At 46.2% G+C, this 26971-nt stretch overlaps 1 protein-coding gene across 2 annotated transcripts in view; it reads left to right on the top strand.

The window, feature by feature from the left end:
* PCSK2 (proprotein convertase subtilisin/kexin type 2) overlaps window positions 1-26971 on the top strand; it is a gene marked incomplete at both ends in the record, with an annotated part of 213656 nt that overhangs the window by 99401 nt on the left and 87284 nt on the right. For both annotated transcript variants that reach the window (XM_082856430.1, XM_082856431.1), the window contains 3 exons: window positions 16408-16521; window positions 18124-18232; window positions 25015-25052. In XM_082856430.1, the coding sequence (XP_082712556.1) occupies window positions 16408-16521; window positions 18124-18232; window positions 25015-25052 (261 nt within the window). The remainder of the gene's footprint in view (window positions 1-16407; window positions 16522-18123; window positions 18233-25014; window positions 25053-26971) is intronic.

Below are 26971 nucleotides of genomic sequence, written 5' to 3' on the forward strand. Positions count from 1 at the left end.
TCAGGGTAGGTGATTTGAATCACCCCCAGAAGGTTTCTTTGTGCCCCTCAAATCACACCATTTGCACCACTACTCAGAATTCTGCCGCTGCCTCCACTCTCATAGGTGAGACAGATTCCGAAAACATATTATTCATCCTAGTTATAGAGGGTAACATCTGTTGCATGCCTCGTAGTGTCCACCAAGGAAAGATTATTTTACATGATCCTCACCATCAGCCTGTCTGGTCAAGAATTCAATCATCTCCATGCTGTACATCGGGGGTCGACAGGCTTTCTGTAAAAGTCCAGAGAGCACTTACTTTAGGCGTGTGGGCTTTGTGGTCTCAACTCTGCCATTGCAGTGAAAGCAGCCAGAGGCAGGATGTAAACACATGGGCACTGCTGCATTTAACAAACTTTATTTACAAAAACATCTCTCCCCTAGATGAAGAAATCATGACTCGGAGACCTAGAGGGACCTACCTCAGAGCACACACAAGTAAGAAGCAAACCACCACGCCAGGACTGAACCCTGCTCTTTCTGGCTCTGAGTCTAGTGCCCGCTTACTGCACCACACTGCATGGTCTTTAGCACTTAGGCAGAGCCATGACTTTGTATCACCCACACTCCCCCCATCCCCTTTTCCCCACAAACATTTGTGGGGCAGCAGCTGGGCTGGGGTACCATTAGTACCCTGCGATCATGGAAGCAAAGTGAAGGTAACTAACCTGCAGGTCTAAGCCAGGTGCCCTTGACATTGTAGCTCTGCCTAAAGAGGCTTACCAGCAGTAGACACGTGGTTAATGAAACTTGCATTGCATATGCAGTCAGATTCACCCATTCCTTCCAGAAGCACACTCTTGAACCCTCAGTCCAGCAAAGAACAGGGATATCCTGAATACATCCTACCCAGTATCCTCTGTCTGGTCCACTAGCAGAACTGGACCATGTACCAGCATCACACTGGAGGCTTTGCAGGGGATGTAGCCACTCACTCCCACCTGGGTGCCGTGAGCACTTTCTCTGTGGGCCCTGCTGGCCTCTCTTCACCTCTTTCTCCCGGTGCCTTTCTAGGAAGTTGGAGCACTGAGTGTGCTGGTCGTGTGTGAGGACAGTGGGGGGGGGGCCACACCTGAAGTGGACAGGGGAGAGCCTTTGCCTCACTCCTCTTTTCTCCCTGTCCTCCCCCCACAACCATTTGACCTCCCAGGAGACTGCTCTGTTAGACTGAGGCCCTTCTGCCCACCTGCAACGGGAATCAGAGCCGTGCACCTGGCCAACAGGCTCTGGATCAATACCTAAAGCTATTAATATATTAAAGCGACTTAGACTTGCTTTGCTTCTTTTCCACACTCACCTCTCAGGAGAACCTCATTGAAAGGGTCATGTCATTGTGGCCACAGACAGCATTTAGGGGTTCCTGGCATCCTCTCAAGTGTACCCCAGTCTAACCATCCCTGTCCCAACATCTGGCACAGCACCTACTGTCTTTTAATTTCCTTTTCTGTAATATAATCCCCTAAATCCAACTCGTGACATTCCCCACCACCGTGGAAACAGAGCTAGAGGAAGATTGAGATCATGATGATACACACACATTCCAGCTGGAATTTTACCTTCTACAGGCATTCCTGTCAGTGGCCTCTGCCCTTCACTCTACTAGAAGCATCTTTCGATCCCTCCCTAATTACACTGACTTATCTTGTAGCATAGCTTGTATACACAGCTTTAGTTGTTAGATAGCAATTTGTTAATATCTTGTCACTGAGACGCAGTGGCTGGAACTGTGGCCAGAGGCACGAAGCCATATCCTCTCCCCTCAATTGATCGTCTTCATTCTCTCAAGACGGGCAAACCTCTCTAAATGAGGGCAATCAATACGGTGCATTCAACCATAATTGCGGCTTAACTCCCTGTTCTTTGAAAAGTTAAGCCCTGTGATTTGCCTATAATTGGACTTTCAAAAAGTCACACCTGCCTGTTCAAGGAGGAAGTTAAGCAGCCAGACTCTCTGACTGTTCTCTGCCTGCTCTCTCCCTCCTTGCCTGTGATGGACCTCCCTGGGTCAAGTCTTCCCTCCCCAGACCTCCATCTCTAGATCCTGACAGCCAAGGCCAACGGTTCGTAGAAAGCGAGGAACTGGACTATCTGAGTTTAGCTATGGCCTCCTTCCTCCATAATCTCCCACATCACCCCAGCAATGAGGGCTTTTCTGGGTTTCTCGTTTGATGAGCTGTGTTCAGCTCCTCGGTTCAAGCACTGAGCTAACGTGCTGCCTTGGAAAGGTGAAGGCAAAGAAGTGGCGATGTGCTTTTCCTGCACGGGGACTTCTGCTGTCAGGACACACATGGGAATGGACTCCAGCTGCTCTCTCTTGCCATGTTGAACTTGATTTGTCTTCCACTAGCTAAGAGCAAGAAGCATGAATCAGGGGCTTCCCTGGTGGCGCAGTGGTTAAGAATCCACCCGCCAATGCAGGGAACACAGGTTCGAGCCCTGGTCCAGAAGATCCCACATGCCGCGGAACAACTAAGCCCGTGCGCCGCAACTACTGAGCCCGCGCACCTAGAGCCCGTGCTCTGCAACAAGAGGAGGTACCGCCATGAGAAGCCTGCGCACCACAACGAAGAGTAGCCCCCGCTCGCCGCAACTAGAGAAAGCCTGCACACAGCAAGGAAGACCCAATGCAGCCAAAAATAAAATATAATTTAAAAAAAAAAGAATGAATCAAAGACTCTCTGGGCTGCTTTGGGAAAAGACAACCCTGGCTTGAGGAAGGATGGAACAAGGGAAGGCGCCACCCTGCTATCTTTCCACAGCGCCCCAAATATGACAACACTGGCAATAATTCCGGTAGCAATTGCTGGCGTTTACTGAGTATATACCAGGGGCCAGATGTGTGTCTGCATTGTCTCATTTGAGCCTCACCCTCACCACAACCCAAATATGAGGCAGGAGCAAAGCAACCACCTGGGACAGTAGGGGTATATCCAGACTGTGCAACAGGTCTGCAGGGGCAACGTGTGAGTTTCCTAGGGCTGCCGTAACCCAGCACCACAGACCAGGCAGCTTAAACAACAGAAACTTATGTCTCACAGTTCTGGAGCCTGGAAGTCCAAGATCAAGGTATCAGCAGGGTTGGTTTCTTCTGAGAGCCATGAGAGAGTGACCTATTCCAGGCCTTTCTCCGTGCCTTGAAGGTGGCTGTCTTCACTCCGTGGACAGCAGCCATACTGGATTAAGGCTCACCTTAATGACCTCATTTTAACTGAATTATCTCTTTAAAGACACTTTCTCCAAAAACAATCACATTCTGACATACTGGGGGTTCCAGCGTTAATGTATGATTTTTTTTACGGGGACATAATTCAGCCTGTAACAGATTTGACTCATGACTCCACCCTTGGCTAACTGTGTGACTTTTCCAAACCCTTAACTTCTTCATGCCTTCCCTCCTAGCCCCCTGCCCCCGTCCCAAGGTTGTTGTGAAAACTATCTGAGATGAGGTATGAAAAGGAGTAAACACCACCTGGCACACAGTCAGCCCTCCATCATCGTGAGTCAGTATTAGCTCTCATCCCCATTTTACAGGTGAAAAAACTGAGCCTTTAAGAGTTTCTGTAGCTTGCTCGAGATGTCACAGCAGTAGACAGTAGGTACATCAAGGCCTCCATGCCTGCCCGTCCCAAAGACCAACTCATCCACATTGCCACGCAGCCTCCTCTTCCACATTTTATACTAAATAGAAGTCAAGCTGTACTGTCCTTTCCGTGAGATGAAGCCCAACCCAATCCATTTCAGTTCTCCCCAGCAGCTCAAATCTTAAAAGGACAGCCCCCCAACACACCTCTGGCATCTCACAAGAGGAAGACAGATTCTCTCCAGGTTGGCCGACACGCCAGAAAGGACGGGTCCTTTCCCCTCCTCCCCAGGAGAGTGACAACAGACAGGATGGTCAGGCCAGGGGCCAGAGGTCTGTCTGCTCCAGCCTCAATCCTGCATCCCATGTGGACTCATCTTCAAGTCCACCCACGGATGTTCTAGCTGATGTATTGGGCAGGATGTTTCTGGAACAGCTATTTTTGTTTTGTCTGAACCTATCAGGGAAAGGAAGTCCTCGGTCCATAATAAACGCTAGGTAATTTACCTCACAAAGTAAGAGGGTTTTAATTATTTTTTAAAGAACAATGTTCTTTGGGAACTTTGCTATATTCTCGATACTCCTCCCACTGCCCACCCCCCCACATTGCCCTCCCTCCACTCCCAGCAACTAGCCCGAGAGGAATAAGGAGAGATGGATTTTTAGTGAGTAAATCGAGTGTTTTCTTATGGATTTGGAGTCCAGAGAGCGCAGTCTTGAAGTTGCTTAGTTTAGATGCACCTTGTCCCTCTCTCAGCCGTAGTTTAATTTGATTTCAGTTCTCTGTCTCTGTTGTGTCAGGACGGGGTCAAGAGAGAAGAAAGGGGAGCAGAGGAGTCCAGCACACTGTTTCTCAAGCCCGGGGCCTCTTCAGAATCACCTGGGAAGCTCGAGAAACCCAGAGGCCATGACCCACCCGCAGGGACTCGTTTTACAACTTCCCAGACGATGGCTCTGTGAGGCCAGGCTCGGAACCTCTGCTTCCCCAGACAGAAGCATCTCTGGATGCATCAGAGAACCAGAGGGGACCTCAGAGTTTGGAGCCTCCTGAAGTTCTCAGCCCTGGTCTATAGCCCAGTCCCCTGGGAGCTCTTCAAAGTACAGGTTCCCGGGCAGCACCCCAGGCCCCTGCATCAGGATAGCCCCATGACAGTGTCTGAGATCCATAGTTTTTTAAAGTTCCCCCCACTCTGATGCGCTGTCAGTGAGCATGCAATTTGTTATAGACTTTCTGGAGGGCATTTTGGCAGTAACTGCCTGATGAAAAGGTAAAGTTGTCCTCATCAGCCCAGCGATCCCACTGCTTATAATTTATCCTGATGACACACTTTCGAAACATCACCTCTCTGTGTGTGTAGATATTCACTGCAGCACTCAGTGGAACGGCAAAATAACAACGACAAAAGATGCAGCCAACCAGAGCATCCTTCGACAGGTGACGAAATAAAGAAATTTTGTTTAACCACATGATGAAATAATACGCATCTGTTAAAGGGAATGAAAGAGTTTTTGTTAAGAAGAGTATATATAATGCTGGAGGGGTGTGGAGAAAAGGGAACCTCCTGCACTGTTGGTGGGAATGTAAATTGATACAGCCACTATGGAGAACAGTATGGAGGTTCCTTAAAAAGCTAAAAATAGAACTACCATATGACCCAGCAATCCCACTCCTGGACATATACCCTGAGAAAAGCATAATTCAAAAGGACATATGGACCCCAGTGTTCATTGCAGCACTATTTACAATAGCCAGGACATGGAAGCAACCTAAGTGTCCATCGACAGATGAATGGATAAAGAGGACGTGGCACATATATACAACGGAATATTACTCAGCCATAAAACGAAACGAAATTGAGTTATTTGTAGTGAGGTGGATGGACCTAGAGTCTGTCACACAGAGTGAAGTAAGTCAGAAAGAGAAAGACAAATACCGTATGCTAACACATATACATGGAATTTAAGGAAAAAAATGTCATGAAGAACCTAGGGGTAAGACAGGAATAAAGACCACACTTACTGGTGAATGGACTTGAGGATATGGGGAGGGGGAAGGGTAAGCTGTGACAAAGCGCAAGAGAGGCATGGACATATATACACTACCAAACGTAAGGTAGATAGCTAGTGGGAAGCAGCTGCATAGCACAGGGAGATCAGCTCGGTGCCTTGTGACCACCTAGAGGGGTGGGATAGGGAGGGTGGGAGGGAGGCTTAAGTAGGAGGGGATATGGGGATGTATGTATATGTACAGCTGATTCACTTTGTTGTACAGCAGAAACTAACACAACATTGTAAAGCAATTATACTCCAATAAAGATGTGGAAAAAAAATAAGAGCTTTATTATGTTCATCAAAAAAAAAAAAGAGTAGTATACATAGTTAGCATGATCCTTTCATAGTAAATTTGAAAGATACCACCAGATATTATATCTATATTACAATAGATATATCTACAGATATGTGGAAATATATAGATTATAACATATACGTATTATATATGTAAGTCTGCTAGTTATATACTATATAATATCTATATTTAGATATTAAACATATGGTTATTATATATTGATATTGTATATATGTATGTGTATATATAAATCTCTCTTTTAAATTTGCTACGTTGTATGAGTTTCCTATGGCTACCATAACAAATTCCACAAACTCGGCGATTTAAAACAACTTCTATTTAGTCTCTCTCAGTCCTGGAGGCCAAAAGTCCAAACTCAAGGTGTCCTCGGGGCAGTGCTCCCTCCAGGGGCTCTGGGGGAGAACCCTTCCACCTCTTCCAGCCTCTGTTGGTCGTCAGGTTCCTGTGCTTGGGCTGCACCACTCTCCTCTCTGCTTCCACCTCCAAGAGGCTTCTCCTCTGTGTTTCTCTCCTGTGTCTCTTGTAAGGATACTTGTTCTGGATCACGTGTCATTGGATTTAGGGCCCACCCAGATAATGCAGAATGATCTCCTCACAAGATCTATAATTACATCTACAAGGACCCTTTTTCCAAATAAAGTCACATTCTCAGGTTCCAGGGTTTAGGACGTGGACATAAAATTTGGAGGGAAGGGGATTCCCTGGCGGTCCAGTGGTTAGGACTCCATGCTTTCACTGCTGAGGGCCCGGGTTTGATTCATGGTCAGGGAGCTAAGATCCCACAAGCCATGCGGCCCAAAAGATAGATAGATGATAGATAGATAGAGAGATAGAGAGATAGAGAGATAGTTAATAGATAGATAGATCAATAGATAGATAGATGAAAGATAGATATAGACAGATAAAATTCAAAAAAAATTTTTGAGAGATATATATTTTGAGGGAACATTCAACTCACTACACTGTAAAAGGATCATGCTAAGTGCACTGATTTTAACAAAATTTCCCTCTTTCTGTATATATATGTATTAGAGCGTATGTATAAACATTTCCTGGAAGAGCTCCCAAGAAATTATTAGCAGCAGTTACCTTTGAGGGGAGCTATTTGTGAGCCGAGAAGAGGAGGGAAGGATAAAATGTTCCCTTTCCATCATGTAACTTTCTGTACCTCTTTTATTTTCTAAGCATGCACATGTGCTACCTTATTTTTTCTTTTTAGTGTCAACAGGAATTATGGGGAGGTAGGGGGAAATCATGTTTTTTCTTTTCTTCTTTCCTACTTCTCTGTTTTAAAATAATTTTTAATTTAAGAAGCGGCTCACCCCGGTGACTCAGCTGTTCAGCCCATTTAGAGAATAAATGATCCAATCTGACCCCATCCTTCCACAGAAAGAAAGGGAGGAAGAGCCAGGCCCGGCAGTGGAAGGGGTGCCGGCTGAGGGCAGTGGGCATCCCCCCGCCCCACCTTGGGGTGACACCTTCATCAAGGTGATGGCACGAGTCCCACCTCTGCAGAGCTCTTTACCAAGTGAGGATTCCACAGCCTGCATCCGGCCAGAGCCTCATCACAGTTCCCAGAGGTGGAGGCAGGTCTTTTACGGAGGAAGAAAACCGGCCTCTAAGACAGAGTCAACCTTGGTGCAGGGCGGGGCCACGTGGAGATTCTGAAGAACCTCGATGCTCGGCCCCAGCCCCAGAGGGTCTGCTTGGGTCCAGTGTGGCCTGAGGGTGGGGATTGTTAAAGCTCTCAGGTGATTTGATGTGCACCTGGGTCCAGGACAGCCGACTAGAGGACCGACCAAGGGAACTGGCATTTGTGGGACCTGACCTGCCATGTGCCGGGCACTGTGCTGGGTGTGTCACAGCAGTTGTCATGATTCATTTCTCAAAACAACCCTCAGAGGTAATTATGATTCCCATTTTAGGGGTAAGGAAACTGAGTCTCAGAAAGATTGCTGTGATGCTCAAAGACACAGGGTTAGGGGCAGGTGCCGGTTTCAAACCCACGTCCGTGGCTACATCTCAGGCCTACCCCAGAGCTCCTAACCCCGATCCAGGGCTCTGCCCGCAAAACCTCATCGCTCCCATAGACGACTGTCTCCCAGTCCACTTCTCAGTGTCTCCAGTCCTGGAGTGAGGCAAACTGAGAGAAGTTCCACTGTGATTAACCCCTCAAAAGTTTACCATCAGGACTTCCCTGGTGGCGCAGTGGTTGAGAATCCACCTGCCAATGCAGGGGACATGGGTTCGATCCCTGGTCCGGGAAGATCCCACATGCCGTGGAGCAACTAAGCCCGTGTGCCACAACTACTGAGCTTATGTTCTAGAGCCTGCACTCTAGAGCCCACGAGCCACAACTACTGAGCCTGTGTGCTGCAACTCCTGAGCCTGTGTGCCTAGAGCCCGTGCTCCACAACAAGAGAAGCCACCGCAATGAGAAGCCTGCGCACTGCAACGAAGAGTCGCCCCCGCTCACCGCAACTAGAGAAAGCCCGCGCACAGCAGCAAAGACCCAAAGCAGGCAAAAATAGATAAATAAAATAAATTAAATTAAAAAAGAAAAGTTTACCATCAGAAAATCTAGAAAAGCAAAAACTAACATACACCATCTATTCCTAAGTACATCTTACAACTGCTCTCTGCAAATGCCAAGAGTGACAAAATGTTCATTGCCTCCCCTGGTGCAACAAAACGTGTGGAATAGGTGTGGGCAGCTTGGAGGAAAATCCTGGAGACAAGAGTGAAGCATTTTCTCAAGAAAGGCTGACCACCAACGTGCTGGATGGCACGGAGGAAAACACAGACACGGACCACTCTGAGTTAGACACCGTCTGTGAAGGAGTTGAGGAACTTCTTAACCAATTTATTTTACTAACATTTTGCTTTTGTTTGTTTGCAGAAGTGACATATGGTAAAAAGCAATCTTTGTCCAAATGAAACTACAAGAGCACTTTACGTACCAAATGAAGCTTACGAATAAGAAGGAGGCATTGGGACGTAGTTTAATTCTTAGCTGTTGAAACAGTTTCCATAACCAAGTGCCACAAACTGGGTGGCTTTAACACAACAGAAATTTACTCTCTCACAGTTCTGGCCAGCAGTTCAGACTTCAGATCAACGTGCTGGCAGGGCTGTGCTCCGGAGGTCTCTGGCTGGGGCCCTTCCCTTGCTTCTCCTGGCCTCTGGTAGTCCCGGTGCTCCCTGGCTTCTAGTAGCAAAGTCTGCCCTGTGCCTCCTCCCTCCAGAGGTGGCTTCACTCTGTGTCTGTGTGGCTATGGGGGTGGCAGTGTGTATGGGTGGGGGGGTGAGTGTGTCTTTCTGTGGCATTTTCCTCCTGTGTCTATCCATCTTCTTATGAGGACACTGACCGCACTGCATTAGGACGCACTGGGCCCCAGGCTGCCCTCACCTTAACTAATCACATCTGCACCAACCCTGTTCCCAAATCAGGTCACCTTCAGAGGTACTGGGGGTTAGGACTTCAACATATTTTGTTTTCCATGTTTTCTTAAATTGAAGTATAGTTGATTTACAGTGCTGTGCCAATCTCTGCTGTACAGCAAATTGACTCAGTTTTATGCATATAGACATTCTTTTTTAAATATTCCTTTCCATTATGCTTTATTCCAGGAGATTGGATATAGTTCCCTGTGCTACACAGTAGGACCTTGTTGTTTATTCATTCTTTTTTTTTTTGCAATTAAAAAATTTTTTTTCTTTTTTTAAATTGATTTGTTTTTTGGCTGCTTTGGGTCTTCATTGCTGCGTGCGGGCTTTCTCTAGTTGTGGCGAGCGGGGGCTACTCTTCGTTGCAGTGCACGGGCTCTAGGCGCGCAGGCTTCAGTAGTTGTGGCACATGAGCTTAGTTGCTCCGTGGCATGTGGAATCCTCCCGGACCAGGGCTTGAACCTGTGTCCCCTGCATTGGCAGGTGGATTCTTAATCACTGCACCACCGGGGAAGTCCCTGTTTATCAATTCTAAATGTAATAGTTTGCATCTACTAACCCCAAATTCCCAGGCCCTCCCTCTCCCACCCCCTCTCCCCCTTGTCAACCACAAGTCTGATCTCTATGTCTGTGAGTCTGTTTCCGTTCAGTAGTGTCATATTTTAGATTCCACATATAAGTGATATCATATGGTATTTGTCTTTCTCTGTCTGACTTACTTCACTTAGTATGATAATCTCTAGTTGCATCCATGTTGCTGCAAATGGCATTATTTTGTTCTTTTTTATGGCTGAGTAGTATTCCATTGTATACCACATGTTTATCCATTCATCTGTTGATGGACATCTAGGTTGTTTCCATGTTTTGGCTATTGTGAATAGTGCTGCTATGAACATAGGGGTACTTGTATGTTTTTGAAATACAGTTTTGTCCGGGTATATGCCCAGGAGAGGAATTGCTGGATCATATGGTGATTCTATTTTTAGTTTTCTGAGTAACCTGCATACTGTGTTCCATAGTGGCTGCACCAACTTACATTCCCACCAACAGTATAGGAGGGTTCCCTTTTCTCCACACCCTCTCCAGCATTTGTTATTTGTAGACTTTTTAATGATGGCCATTCTGACTGCTGTGAATTGATACCACATTGTAGTTCTGATTTGCATTTCTCTAATAATTAGTGATGTAGAGCATCTTTTCATATGCCTACTGCCCATCTGTATGTCTTCTTTAGGTCTTCTGCCCATTTTTTTTTTTTTGCGGTACGCGGGCCTCTCACTGTTGTGGCCTCTCCCGTTGCGGAGCACAGGCTCTGGACGCGCAGGCTCAGCAGCCATGGCTCATGGGCCCAGCGGCATGTGGGATCTTCCCAGACCGGGGCACGAACCCGTGTCCCCTGCATCGGCAGGCGGACTCTCAACCACTGCGCCACCAGGGAAGCCCGTGCCCATTTTTTAATTGGGTTTTTTGTTGTTGAGTTGTAGGAGCTGTTTATGTATTTTGGAGATTAGCCCTTGTTGTTCATATCATTTGCAAATGTTTTCTCCCAGTCCATAGGTTGTCTTTTCCTTTTGTCTCGTTTTGTTTTTTATGGTTTCCTTTGCTGTGCAAAAGCTTGTAAGTTTGATTAGCTCCCATTTGTTTATTTTTGTTTTCATTTCTATTGCCTTGGGAGAATGACCTAAGAAAAAATTGGTATGACTTGTGTTAGAGAATGTTTTGCCTATGTTCTCTTCTAGGAGTTTTATTGTGTCTTGTCTTATATTTAGGTCTTTAAGCCATTTTGAGTTTATTTTTGTGCATGGTGTGAGGGCATGTTCTATCTTCATTGAATTTACGTGCAGCTAGGACTTCAATATATCTTTTAGGGGGACTAAGTCAACACATAATAGTGGTAAACAAAATAATTCTGAGTAATACAGAAAAGAATAGTGTGATACAAGCGACAGCATCACAGATTTCATAAACCAGTATTCTCAGCAACATATCAGTTCTGTGTTTTTTCTTCTCATGCTCACTTCAAGCCAAGACGTTCTGCACGCCCTTTGGAGGCAGCACCCTTGACTGCCCCCCCTTCTCCTGGCCCCTCCCTGGCCCTGCACAGTGGGTGCTAATTAGCAGCTGTTTAATTATCAGCCCAGCAGGGAAGTGATCCCAGCCCTGATCCTTAGAGAGTTTTATGAAGTTATGCTGTCCCAGATGCAGGAAGGTTGACTGTGTTCCGTGCCTTAGGGAGAGACTGCATGCTTTAGTGGAAAGTTCATGGCATTTAGAACTGATCAACCTGGGTGACTGTTGTGTTTTCAGTTTTTGGACAACGGTCTCTGAACCTTCGTTTCCTCAACTGCAACCATACCCACCCACAGTTCTGTTGAGAAGGCTAAATGTAGGGAAAGTACCTTGTTAACATAAGTTATAAAATAGTATGCCAATATGCAGGGGTGGTGTCTTCCTCACCCTAGTATCATCTGTATCTAGCACACTGTAGATGCACAAAAACGTTTGTTGACTGAAAAATTCTTAATTAAGGAGAGACACCAGGAGAGCAAAGGCAGTGGGTGTTGTTCGGGTAAAATCTGTGTTTGCACATGTGTCAAATTCAGGTTTAAAATTTGAACCGGAACTGTAGAATATCCCTCTGTTCATTTTTAATAAAATAATGCCCAGTCACACACACACCTGCTTTCTTATATTTTTTATTTGTGTAAATGTTTAGGTCAGGGCTTCCCTGGTGGCGCAGTGGTTGAGAGTCCACCTGCCAATGCAGGGGACACGGGTTCGTGTCCCGGTCCGGGAAGATCCCACATGCTGCGGAGCGGCTGGGCCCGTGAGCCATGGCTGCTGAACTTGCGCGTCCGGAGCCTGTGCTCCGCAACAGGAGAGGCCACAACAGTGAGAGGCCGGCGTATCGCAAGGAAAAAAAAAAAAATTTTAGGTCAATGGGCCAACTTGGGGGAGAATTCTACTGAAGCTAGCTGTATGGTTTTTACTTTTGTTTTTTTTGAGAAGGCAAGAAGCTATGGTTAAGTTGTATGCATGTAATTGGTACTATATCTAAGTGGTAGTGAAAGGAATTGTCTGTGAAAGGTCACAATTCAGAGGAGGGAGAAAAGAGAATGAAAGTGGCCTTTTAGTTATAATGTGAGGGAGGATTATAAATGCTTGGAAATACTTCTTTGACATTAAGAGCTTTATCACACATAGAACTGTAACACTGAAATCTTCCCCAGAGGCCTTTAAAACCAGTTTATAACCTCATCCCTCAGCTCCTGGCAATTTCACTTATAATAGAAAGAAACCCAGATGACCAGGAAGAGGAAACTCGTTGGGTAAGTTATGGTACATTCCTCTATGGAATATTTAGGTAGTCATTAAAAATTAAAAGATGAGAGGGACTTCCCTGGCAGTCCAGTGGTTAAGTCTCCTCACTTCCACTGCAAGAGGTGTGGGTTCTACCCCTGTTCAGGGAACTAAGACCCCACCTGCTGCACGGCCAAAAAAATAAAATAAAAGATGAGAGCTATGTAGCAACATATTAAAATTTCTACGATTAGACTCTTAATGAAGAAAGGATACACAATTTTATCTATAGTATGATTACTATTATGTAAAAATTAGGTTAAAATGCAAGTTAGGGTTGGACAAGAACCCAAAAAAATGAAAACAACTGATGGCAGTACATAGCATCATTGTGGGAGGAGAACACTCTTCTCCAGTTTTTTGTGTGTAACAAGTAAAAATATGTGTCTTAAAGGTGTTCATCTCTCTTGGAATTGTAACTGTGATCTTCATTGAGGACAGGATTCAGAAAGCCCTCTGCAGTGTCTTAGGATTCCTGATTTTTAATAACATGAGGTGCAAAATGGCAGACCCTTGAGTCACGCTTTGGTGCTTCTGAGTTGCAAGGAGGGTGCTGTCCAGGGAGCACAACATCCCAAAGCATCATTGGTTTCCATTAAACCTAATTTATGGAATTAAAAATTAATTTTATGGAAATGAATTTAAACAGCCTTTCGTTAGAATGCACTTGGTCTAATTGAGTTTGGAGTGGTATTGTAATAGCCATTCCTCCACTGTTATTGGAAAAGATGGAATCTGAGATAAGTCTTCCTGTCCTTACGCTGCTGGGAACAACTTGTGGAGGAGTTTTCCAACATGAGTCCAGTATAATGGGGACCCTTCTGGGGAAGTCAGGCAAGGTTCCCATCCGTGAGCAGAGCAGGTAAAGACTTGGTTGCGGGACTGAAATGGGAAGTTGCGAATTCAGGATGGACGGCCAGCTCTCCAGCTCCTTCTTTCCCAAGGTGCTTGAATACTTGCTTCCACAGTAACAGGAAGTTTTGAGGGGGTATGCTGTGGTTCTTTACAGGTTGAGAATGTAGAGGATGGGGAATCTCCTCCCTACCACTCTTGAGTTCTTATGGCTGGACTAATAATACACAGAAATGAGACAGATGAACGGGAGAAAAAGAAACACATTTAATTCATGCACACGCAGGTCTCATAGAAGATTTTATACTTTTTAGACAAAGAAACAATAAATTTGGGAAAAATTGACAGGACGAAGAAATTCAGGTTTTGGGTGCCCACTTAGTGAAGAATCTAAACAGAATTGGGGCTTGAGGTAGTGAATGAAAGAAGTAAGAAGGTTTGTCTATACAGGCTCCTTGGCTTTGAATTCCCTGTCTCTGGTGATAGGGTGTTCTTCTACCGCCAGTTGCAGGGAGTGCACCTTTCATATGAGAGACTTATTTCCTGCTTCTAGGGAGGCAGGAAGGAGGGTCAGAGTGTCCCTCTTGCATTGGCTATTTCTTAAGTAACTTTAATAAATAATCAATATGCCATTGAGGCACAATTTGGGGTGGCCCCCCCAGGGCTCCAACAAGGGCTACATTTACTTCAACATTTTAAATGTTGTACATTAATGAATGCACACACATGCATAGATAAGCATATATATATATATAACATATATACATGCGCATATATATGGTGGCAGCTGTGAGACTACACCTTGTAGACCTGTGACCTCAGGGACCCTAGCTAACATCCTCTGAAAGCCAGCGCTGTGTTGACCACAGGCCACACGTTCCACGGCTGCTCCAGCCAAGGATGGAAGATGCAAACGTGCTGACACAGTTCTACCCTGAGAGGCTCAGGGTTCCTCCAGCAGCTGCCTCGCCAAGCCTGCCTCAGACGATGGGGCAGTGGACGGGCAGTGGAGGACACTTTGACTCTGCCTGTTCACTCTCTTCTTTATGGGGTCAAACTTGCATCACTTCCTTGTGTTTTCTCTCCTAACAAAATCCTTACACATTTAATCTCCTCTTGGCCTCTGCTTCTCAGAAGATACACGTGTATACACACTCACATACATATATGGATAGGTATATCTGCATCATAAGTTATCTCCATTTGACGGACATTAGTTGTGCCCAGATTTGTGACATTATAAAAATAACCATCCATCCCATTTTTTCCAATTATTTTGCTATTTCTTTCAGGGGGCAGGGGTTAACTCTGCCACAATGAATGTCTCTTGTTGGAATCCCCCTCAAAGAACTCACAGAGCAAATGCCATACCCACTACTTCTCTAGAAGTAGAATTTCTCGTAGACTTAGAGTTTTTCTGCAAATGAGCCCTGGGCCTTCCGGCATCTGCATGTGGAGCAGGGAAGTGAGGAACTACTCTCCCACAGCCGCCCCCGCCTTCCAGGGCAGCAAGGAAGGGGATGGTTATCGGCCACATCTGTGGTCCCTTTGCTCCTGACTTGGAGTCTTCTATTTTCCCTCATCCCATGTCAGAGTTTGTGGGTGCAAGCAACAGAAATTGATTCTGGGTCATGTGAACGAAAGTGAATCTGTTGGAAAGGGATGTGGAGCTCACAGTCTGCAGGAGGCTGATGGATTGGTCTTGGGGGAGCTCCAGGCTGGGCTGTGGGAACGATGGCCAGGATCTTTTATGGGGAGAGCCTGGTGAGTGAGCCTCTGAGATAAATAGCCTCCAAGGGTCCCTTCTGCCTTCACATCACTTTCCCAAGGTTCATACCCTAGAAGAGAGATACCCATTGAGGCACCTCTGAGGCAGAGAGAGGCTTCAGGAGGCTGGTGCCTTGAATTTCACTCCCACCAACACAGAACCCAGTGGGCTTGAGGTAATCTCCCAAATGCACTGGGGAGTCCTGGCAGAAGGAGAAATGAATGTTCAGAAGCAAAATATAACTTAAAAAAATTAAAAGCACCCAGCACACACCCTTTTATCCATTTGCATAGTCCTTGAGTGTGTAGCGGCTCAGCCACAGCTATTGGATAATGAACTAGGTATTGCCCAAGTGAAAGAAAGGGTCCCGTTTGGGACAAAGCCCAGCTGTTGCTAGGAGCCTCCTAATTCAGCTCCTAAGTTTCATTTCCATCCAAGGGCTTGGGGTTCTGTCTGACTGTCCCAAAATGAAGTGTCCTCATTGCAAGGACAGCATCAATTTATCTTCAAAGGTCCCTCACTTACCTTCTAGAACTTTGCTGTGGACTTGCTGGCTTGTCAGGCAGGTTTTTCTTGTTTTGTTTTTGGCCGATTCCCAGAATGGATGCTGGGAAGCCCTCCAGAAAGATAGTCTGTGCCAGTTCCACTGTTTCCCTTTATGAATCCACATTCCTTTCCTTAATAGAAGTGCTTCACTGTTTTAGTTCACTAATGCCCCACCGCCTCATCTCCCTTGAGAATATTTTTCTCCATCTCCTTCTTATTTTAAGGACACTCACTTTGAGCCATCCCCAAGGCCTCTTTGTTGAGTACAAGCAGAAGTAAATGATCTTGGAAAATAATCATAAAGTAAGAATGTGCATGAAGTGAACTTGGTTTCTGCTGAGGAAAAAAAAACCCCAACACATTCTATACAAATAGAATTTGAATTTGTAGAAATGAAGTCCAGAAGAGGGGTGTTCAGGTAACATGCCAGTATTGTCATTCCAGGTAAAGAGGGCCTTGCAACAGGAAGGGTTCAACCGAAAAAAGCGAGGGTATAGAGACATCAACGAGATCTACATCAACATGAACGACCCTCTTTTTACGAAGCAGTGGTATCTGGTAAGCATCTCGGTATCATTCCTAATGTTTCTCAGCTTGGAACTTCAGATAGAAGATGGGTTTCTATTTCCTCATGATTCTGTGGGATGTCAGCTAACACCCCACTTGGTACTAGCTGATAGGTATTGATAGCACCCGACTTGGTGCTAGCGATGGAAACCCCATCTGCCTGGTGAAGTGAATATTTTCTCACACACCAGCAGTCCTCCTTGATCTATTTGGGTGAGTTGGTTATGTTTAAGAGGGGCTCAGTGTCTCCAAACCAACCCAAACTGCGGGGCATATTGAAGGAAAAGGAGTGACTAATTTATAAATGTTTATAATTTATAGACTGCCCATTGTAGGAATGCATCACAACTTCCCTCTTGGGGCTTCAGAGCTTGACTATGCTTTACGCTTTGGGGCATGGAATTCTACAAACCAATCTGCATAACTGAATGAGCTTATGTGTATTAGGATCAGGCTGCGTTTCTTGCAATAACAAACAATCCCCAAATCACAGTGGGTTAACAGGATCAAAGCTTGCTTCTCACTCGTGCTTCACAGCCAATGCTTTGTAATCCCCAGGGACCCATCTCCATCTCAGCTGCATCCCAACCCCTGCTTTCACGGGCATCTCAATGAGGGCAAGGGGCAAATCACACTCTGGCTCTTAAAGCTCCTGCCTGGATGTGACAAATGGTTCATGAGCTCACATTCCAATGCCCAAAACAAGTCATGTGGTTCTAGCTTCCAAGGGGTTGGAGAGGTGTCATCTTCGCATGTGCCTAGAAGGGGAAGAGCAGTCATTTTTATAAAGAGAACTAATGACATTCACACAATGTTTCAGCAACACGGTAACAGCCAGCTCATTACTATGGGCTTCTACCAGTACAAGCTCTGACTTCGCTATTTTTTTATGATTTATCTTTGAGAAAATCTGCATGGGACAAAAAAGCATAAAAAGAGGATAGTGAACATATTTGTATGGAATTTTCCTTTTTTTTCCTTTCTTTCTTTTTTGATGTTTTAGGGGGAAGGCATTTTTGTTTTTTGCATTAGAACATGCACCAAAGTTGAGCCAACTCTCTTTAATTCAGTTCAACAAATATTTTTAAGCAAGACTTGGTGTGGTGGTACTGAAATTACAAAGATAAATAGAACATGCTCCCTCTTGTAAAGAATATTGTTATTTAGTGAGGAAATCACATTCAAATAAGAATAATCTGAGACAATATGCACTAAATTCTGAAAGTGAGGGATAAATAAAGAGCTACAAGAGCAAGCATTTAATTCTAAATTGCGGAGGGTTTCTTGCAATGTTGGCTCTAAGGAGTTTAAAGATAATGATCTAGTCATAAGAGATAGGAAGATTGAAACTGTGTTTGCATATTTCCGTAAAACAGAAAACATTGATTTTGTGTATATCCAAAAAATGGAGGGAGAAGACTAGAAGAGGTGGATGCGAAAACACCCCAAAGCACTGTTTCATGGAAGATGTTGCCCTTTATCGGGCCCTGGAATACCAGGTGTCTGAGGAGTGTGGCAAGTAAACATTTACACAGGTGCTTTACCACCTACACCAAACTAATAAGATTCTCTGCTTTGGAATTCCTGAACCAGATCAATACCGGGCAAGCTGATGGTACTCCTGGCCTCGACTTGAATGTGGCAGAAGCCTGGGAGCTGGGATACACAGGGAAAGGTGTTACCATTGGAATTATGGACGATGGTGAGTATTTCGAAGGCTGTACATCACCTGGAAGCAAGTGTGTCTTTGCACACCTTTGGAACACAAAAGATTCATTGTTTTGGAGATGCAAATTAGAGGCAGAATGGCCAGATGCTGGGCGTGGTCGTCTATACTGTGTCGACATCCTCACATTTCTCCACATCAGGGGTCCTCAAGCTCGAGGATGCCCTTCACAAATATTTATCGAATTAATAAGTTTAAAAATATTTAAATGAACTAATGAAAGTTGACCATCATTGAACTGTAATTTCTTATTGGGCCACTGCTTATACCTTACTTTAAAACGGCTTCTGGGCTTCCCTGGTGGTGCAGTGGTTGAGAGTCCGCCTACCGATGCAGGAGACATGGGTTCATGGCCCGGTGCGGGAAGATCCCACATGCCGCGGAGTGGCTGGGCCCGTGAGCCATGGCCCCTGAGCCTGCGCGTCCGGAGCCTGTGCTCTGCAACGGGAGAGGCCACGACAGTGAGAGGCCCGCGCATCGCAAAACAAACAAACAAACAAAAAAAGCGGCTTCTGTTTATATTTACCATCTATTTCTCTAGATCTACACTGTCCAGCGTGGTAGCCACTAGCAGTATGTGGCTATTTAAGTTTAAATAGCCACATACTTAAGCCACATATTTAAGTTAAAGCTAAATACAGTTAACAATTCAATTCCTCGATCACATGCGTTTCACTTCAAGGTCTCAATAACCACACGGGGCTAGTGACAATTCAATTGAACTTCATTTCTATCATCCCAGAAATTTCCATCAGGCAGTGTGGCTCTGATCCCCGCAACAGCTTCTTAGTAACAGGATTGGGGTTTGGGGAATTTTGACTTTATTGCTACTTTCAGAATGAGTCGTTGTAAAGCAAACTGATGACATTTTTCTATATATGCCCCCTGCAATATGTTATTCTATCCCACACGCCTGCCCAGCAGAGATTTAGCAGAACTTTCTTTTTTATAGTTTGTGATATGAAAACCAATGGGTTTGATGAATCGCTGTGTTTCTAACTACACATGCCTTGGCTCTGCCAAGATCCTGGAGCATCTCTGCCCTGCCATCGTCCCGTCGCGGGTGTATTCTTGCCTGTCGTTAGCTGTCTGGGTCCTCCGTAAAGCTCCACTGTGCACTACTGGTCTAATTACATATAAAGTCTATACAGAGATGAAACAATGGAGCCTTTCTCTTCTCAAGATCCTCAAAGAACACGATGTTCTCTAAAGCAAGCCTTTGAAGCAGGATTGATGGGAAAACAAGGAGAGTCAGCGCGCTTAAAATCAGAACTGTCTTTGTGTGGGCTCATTAAATATTAACATAAAAACAATGCGCAGTGTTTTCTGAGGTGTGAGATGTTTTGAAATGGATGTAAAAGCTTTCTCCAGTGGCCAGGGCTCTCACAAGAAGAAAGGCGCTCTCACGAGTGTGTCTGTGTGTGTGTGTGTTTGCGCGCGTGTGCCAATGTGGAGAGCTTACCTGTTTCTCCTTCCTAATGCTTTGGCTTAGAAAACACCGTGGATGAGCCCAGCTCACCCAGGAGAAATATGCATGTAGGTTTGGGGAAAACCTGCCTGGGATACTTTGTAATCACCCTTTCATCACACAGATGTGGGGGGAACCAGAGAAGCACCCTTAAAAGTGGCCACAGAGAGGCACGGTGCTCTCACAGAACCCCCAACAGCCCCCGAGATGCCCGTTTCAGGATTCTTTAACTCCAGACCCCTTGACTGACCTTTCTTCGTCCCTTCTGAAGAGAGCTAAGGAGAGGGCGTCGCCTGCCTCTGGTCCACATTTCCTGGCCTGAGAAGCCGAGCCCGTTACAAAGTCTCAGCAGAATTTCCTATTTGATGTTGTTTCTCCTGCTGAGTTAGTGGCCTTTGAGATTCAAAAAAAAGCGCACCCTCTGCCCCTCAATTGTACTCCTAACTTCCCCATTGTTTTGGTTGCCCACTGCTGCAGAGCAAGGCACCCCAAAACTGAGTGGCTTAAGACAAACACCCTGTTGCTAACTCTCACCGTTCTGTGGGGGGACCAGGCTCAGAGGGACAGTCTGGCTTTGGGGTCTCTCATACAGTTGGGCTAAGAAGGAAGCTGGGGCCAGTGTCAACTGGAGTCTCAGCTGGGTGCTAACATGGCTCGGCCTCCCTCCAGCTCCTCGTGGCCTCCCCAGCAAGGTGGCTGGATTTCTCACGGACGGCTCAGGGCTCCCAAGAACAGGCATCCTAAGACAAGAAGCAGGAGCTGCCAGTCCTCTCAAAGGCTGAACCTGGGATGGGCAAGCATTGCTTTGCCCCTTGTCACCGGATAAACAGTCTGAGAGCCAGATTCCAGGGGAGGAGAGATATCAATAGATCCTGCCTCCTGGTGTGGAGAGAGACAAGGGATTTGTGGCTATCTGGAAACCGGCACATGCTTGTTCAGTAGGATAACTGAAGAAAAGAAGACGACTAAGCCCTTCTCCAAACCCAGCGTTGAACAGCAAGATGAGCGCATCTGGGGCAAAAGCGGCCACAGCAAGGGCAAGTCCAGACGCACAGCCTCTCACCATGTGGTGGGGCACTTCTGCCTAAACACCCACAGACGCGAAGCAGAGATGATGAGCTGGGAGTATCAGGGCTGCCTCTTCTCTCTCAGCTGCCTGCACACGTGGATGGTGTGGAATCGTTCCCCAGATAGTCTCTCGGCAAGACATCACCCCAAAACAAGGTCAAAGACACACACGGATGCTGACCCTGAGACCTAAGAGCAAAATTAATGGCATATTTTATAAGCCTGTCTTGTGTGGGAAATAGTTGGTGATCTGTGTGTGGAAGGTTCGATTTGTGGACAAGCACAGTTTTCATACTCGTTCAGCCCTCTCTGGTTGCCCAGCTCAGAAACTCAGCCATCATCCCCTCTGCCAGATCCAATGACTTGATAGATGCTCCCCGCTTTCATGTAGGTGCTTTCGTTGGGTGCAACCCAATGTGACTGCCACACCCTACATACCTCTGGGAAAGAACCTCCATGGCTAACTGTTGCCAAAGGGGCAGAAAGAATTTCTGAAGGGTCTGCTCTGACATTCTGGGCATGTTGATGTCAGCACGGACCCTGCTTAATGATGACGATTCATCCCTTTTGTTGTGATGGAATTGTTTGGTGTCGGGAACTTAACCTGGAAAGTAGGATGTGGCCGTAATGAGACTCTGGCGATAGACAGGAGTCACCCAGCCCCAGGACGGGCGCTGGCTATCGAGGTCAAAGATGGTCAGTGAAGGCGTGAGTCAAGGCCTTTAGCTGATGGAGTGAAGGAAGTAAGATTGAAGGCCAGTGAGGCAGGGTCAGAGAGAGCTTTCAAGCTGAAGTAAAAATAAAAACTAGCGTTTCGTGAGTACTATGTGCTAGGCTCCACTTAACATTTGGAAACAGTCATAATTATTCTCTAAGGTTTGTGTTATTATTATCCACATTTTGCAGATGAAGAAATTAAGGTTTAGGGAGAGAAGAAATTGCCCAAACTAATCTTCACCACCATCTTCAGTGCTTGAAACCCACCCTGTGGCTCTGCCTCCCTGGTGAGACTTTGTGATGGGGCCTCATCCTTATAAGCAGAGGTACAAGTTTCAGGGCCAGACAGTCACCCACAGCCTTCCAGGAGATTTAGAACTCTGTCATATGCTGAAAAGCTGTGTTTGCTCCCCTAACCTTGGGCTCTGCAGGCCCCAGAAGGTCCAGCAGGGTGTCTGTCCCCGTTATTATTGCTGTGTAACAAGTGACTCCAATATTCAGCAGCTTAAAGTAACTATTTATCTTGCTCATAAGATTTGTGGCACAGGAGTTCAGAAAGTCTGGACAGTTCTCACTTGAGGTCTCTCGTGCAGCTGAGGTCAGGTGTTGTCTGGGTGGGGGTCATCGGAAGGCTAGAGTCCAGAGATGTTATACATCTCAACTGAACTACTAGCATTGTAACTAAGAATATGTACATGGAGCTCACTGATTCCCTGAGGTCTCCAGAGGTGCCAGCGATTCCTGAGAATATGGACTGTTGTAGGTTAGACTTTCAAACTAATGACAGATACTAATGGTTTATGAACAAAAATATAACCAAGTATTTGTCATTTGTGTGCATTCTGATTGGCTGGTGATGAGTCCGTGCCCCCTGTAGACTGTGAGGCTTAGATGGTTGGACAGCTCAGGTTCTGTATCTAAATTGTGTTTTTCCAGGACCTACGTAGCACCTGGCTTTCATTGCTGAAAATAAACCAGTGAATGAAAATAAGAGTGAATACATTAATAATACAAGAACTGAAAAATAAACAAACTGATTAAGAAGATGTATTCAGTGACTTCCACCTTCAAAGATAATCAAATATACAAAAATATCGAAATACTATTTAATTGCCAGGTTATTATTTTCATGCTTAGCTCATTATTATTTTTTCTGAGTCATGTCTATCATTCTTAATCTATCAATAATATTTTCTTCCTCAGACCAAAGTCTGTATCTGTTCTAACTTCACATTCAGTGTTCCACTTAACCTAATTAAAGATACTTTATTTTAATTAGGCTAAATTTATCTTATTTTCATTCTGATTTCCTTCTGGTTTCAAATTATCTCTTTGCTTTAATATTTCCCATCACAGAGAAGAGACTATTGCCTCTTAGAAAATTCCTTTCCTAAATAACTTGCATTATCAGAACTTGAGGCCATGTTTTAAAAACTGACTCCCTGTTAAGAAAAAAAAGTATTCTCTGTATCTTTTAAACTCATCTGTATGTTATAAAATGTTTTGCCTAATAATGAGTTCAAAAAATGTAACCAATTTCCACAAACGTATAGGAAAATTTAATTTCAACACAGCACTCTAAAACCAAGTAGATTTTTCAAATATTTCTGCTCATCTGCACCACCCACAGAACCCTAAAAATGTGGTGGATTAAGGTACTAATGAGGTTGCTAGAAATGTAATTTATTAAGTGTTTACTGCAAGCTAAACACTTTCAATGAACCGGCTCCAACCTCGAAAACTGCTTTGCGAGGTAGACAATATTCCCATTTCAAAGATGAGGAAGCTGAGGCTCAGAGAAGCTATATGGCCAAAGCCACACAAATATTACAGTGTCTGAGCCTGGACAGAACTGATCTGTTGGTCTCGTAGCCTGTGCTTATCCCCAACTCCACCCCACAGCCTACACTGACCATCTCTGAATCAGGGTCCAGAGCAAAGGTCTAAAACTTTTATAATATTAGCCTTTAAATCTTCTGACCGCTGTCCTCCTGCAGCTTTGGGGAGGGGAGAGGAGGATGGTGAGGGGGAAGGGCCTGGCTATAGTCTCACAAGCAGCGTGAGGACAGCAATTGCTTCTGATGTCAAAACATGAAAACATCAGCAGCACAGTGACTCCCAGTCCAGAAATTACTTGTGTAACCAGGAAAAACAAAGGAAAACTTCCTTTTAGAAATATACATTTGGGGCTTCCCTGGTGGCGCAGTGGTTGGGAGCCCACCTGCCGATGCAGGGGACACGGGTTCGTGCCCCGGTCTGGGAAGATCCCACATGCTGCGGAGCGGCTGGGCCCGTGAGCCATGGCCCCTGAGCCTGCGCGTCCAGAGCCTGTGCTCCGCAATGGGAGAGGCCACAACAGTGAGAGGCCCGAGTACCGCAAAAAAAAAAAAAAAAGAAATATACATTTGGATACAAGTTCTTTTTCACAGGACAAAGCTATAATGTGGCCTGGCCTTGGTGTGCATGTAGTGAAGGTGACCACTATGATAGGGACTTAATGACGCTTCTGGCTTTCAAATATTGCAACCCAATAGAGTTACTAATGCCACTGGAATAATAGGACCACCCTGTTCTCACCCCTACCAGGTTGAGAAGAAAGCAAGCACAGAGAGGCCAAGCACCCTGCCTGAAGCCGCACAGCCATTTGGCAGCGTGGTTGTGATTAAAACTCGAGTCTCTGACTCCAAAATCTACACTCATAACCGTGATGCTAGGTAGTACAGGAAGCCAGCCGATTTCTGAGAGGGCTGGATTCTCTGATGTCACTGCTGCAATGATTATATGGCTCTGCAGATCTGGATGAGAGCTTTGCAATTTGCCCTTTGAAGTTTCACAGTGCTTTCTGAGATCCACGTGTTAATGGAACCCAGCAGTGCTCATGGACCAACAGCAAGACGGGCCACATCCAGGAGAAAGTGCAGGACTCCTGCTGGGAGGCTCCCTGGAAAGCCTTCTGCAGAGACAAGAACCAGCTCCCACCCAGGACACCTCGTGGGAAATCACTTGCCCTTTGCCTAATGGCTTTTCTCGCCGAGCCGTGTTCCTCTGGTTTCCGTGCCAGGCAACGCTCTCCTAATCCATTGCTGTCCGGGCTCTGTTAAATAATAATCACTTTTCCTCCCCAGAACCGGTTTCATTTCAGAAGAAATGCCAGTTGATGCTTTAGAAATGTCAGGATTTCCACAAATCTCTCTTAGATCAGTTCTCTGTTGAGCGATCCGTCTTAGGGTCACTAAGCTGGCATTTATGTCAGAAGTGTTATCCTGGGGCCTCAAGCTCTAACTGGCTTCCCTCCTCTGACACATCTGGTGGCCGCTGGCTCTCCACGTGGGCGGGGCAGCACCCTCCCCCGGGGATGGAAACTCGAAGCTGGGGCCCAGTGCTCACCGCCCCCCACACACATCTCCTGGCGCCAGCACATAAGGAGCGCGCCTTCTCGAGCAGCTTTCCTGAGGATACGTGGCAGGTATTAACCTATTGTTCCTGTGCTCTTGTCTTTTCGCAGGGATCGACTATCTCCACCCGGACCTGGCCTCAAACTATGTAAGTGCAAGCTGCCCTGTGTGGGGAAACGCGTGTGTCCTAAGTGTTCTGGTGCCCCTCATAGTGGGAACTCGCACAGACGCACACACATGCCTGCACACACATAGGCCGTGCACGCTGGCACACGGGCACGCCTGCACGTGCATGCACCCCAGACTGCCCGTCTTATAAGAGCCACAGCTCAGGCCAAAGACAGACGAGGCATGGGGCCTGGCGGCAGGCAGGGGTGAGTGACTTCACCAGAAGAAAAGAAGGAAACTTGAGATCTGAAAGAACAAAGTGCTGAGAACAAAGGTACAGGGAGAGGGAAGAGAGAGCCTTGGCAAGGTTTAAAATCAGCTCCAGCTGAGGATGTTGAATGGTGGGTGGGAATGAGCCCTTTGGGTTCTTGCTGGACAAAACCGATGGCAAAAGCCAAAAAGAGCAGGAACTCACATTGCACCCGTAGCTGTGTAAGGTCAAGCATGCCACCTTCTTCTTATTTCGGTGCTGATGCGCACTCCACACTGACTTTCCCCACGAATCTGAGTAGAGCACTTAGTATCCCTTGACACATAACAAACATTAACAGGGAATCACAGTAAATGCTATTGGGCTGGTACCCCATGCTCTGACTTTTGACCCAGCAAGTCACCTGCTGATTTCCCGATAAAATCTCCAAACCTTTTAAACATAAGCGATGGCTTTATTTTAACCCCAGGGAGTATACTATTCAAGCATTGGGGTAGTCACTTAAAATTACCCAAACTATTATTAAGTTATATTTCTCCTGTAACTTCCAGGGCTAAGTATTTTATAAAATGTTATTTATTTGCTGAAAAGACTCATATTTAGGAGAACATGAATTTAAATAGAGGAAAGATGGTTAACAAGCAGAAGTGTTTGGGGATCAAAATTCCGGGTCATTCTTCCTGGAAGGTGTGAGTGTCCACATTGCAAAAAGAGAAGGGAGATTTTCCATGTGTGTAGTGGGCTGGGAATTGGGAAGCAAAGCACCAAGGTGCTGGGTTTCTATTTCCTGCACGGGTCTTACAGACCTGGGAGAGTATACACTGGGCATAGTGCAACCAATGTGCCTCCAGAGAGAAATGACAGAAGACAATCCAAAGCTCTGCTCCCCGAGATGAGAATCCACTCTGGTAGATAAGGCAGTGAAGAACCACCTAGGAGTTGCAGATTCTGCCTCAATGACCATCTGCAGAGTCTAGGGACAGCATTCTCTCTTCTTCTCTGACCCCCTGCCCCACTGCTGGCACACGGGGCTGCCTGCCTGGAGGTTCCTTTGCTTCCTTAGAGGCACTGCCCCACACAGGGCCTTGTCTGTCCCCTCCAAAGCCCTGCCTTTCCCAGCCTCCCCAGTAACTGCAGGACCTTGGAGAGTTCTCCAATGGGGAGGCTGAGAGATGCACGTGCCTCATTTTCTCCAAGGTTCTGATACCCAGGGGCCCTTCCTCGTGGAGAAATGGCAGGAGCAACAGCCTGGAAGGGGCAGTTTCGACCTCAGGGCTGCCCTGCACGCGAGGCATTTCCAGTCTCCTTCCCAGCTGAGCTGTGGCTGCACAGGGTTCCCACCATCCCCCAGACCAGCGCCTCTTGGGGAAGCCAAATAAGGGTCTGCTCACTTTTGCAAACCAGCGTTGCTCCTCTCACAGCTTCTAAGACTTCAAGGTGGGGTGGCTGCCAGTCAGGCTGGAAGGTGGGCAGCGCACGGCCTCCCTCCTTCGAAGGCCACTTACATGGACACTGACCTGGGCATCCCTGGCCAGCCCAGGGGTTTCCGTGACAGCTGCCCCCGACACCAGTCACCGGATTAAAAAGAGATAGTAATTCAAGTGGGAGAAAAATCCTCTGGGGCTCTGATGAACTGCAGGTACGATGCCAGTCGACAGTGGGATTCATCTGCCAGAAACTCTAATCTG

Source organism: Leucopleurus acutus (assembly GCF_964270905.1).
Source record: "Leucopleurus acutus genome assembly, chromosome: 16".
Taxonomy (NCBI): Eukaryota; Metazoa; Chordata; class Mammalia; order Artiodactyla; family Delphinidae; genus Leucopleurus; species Leucopleurus acutus.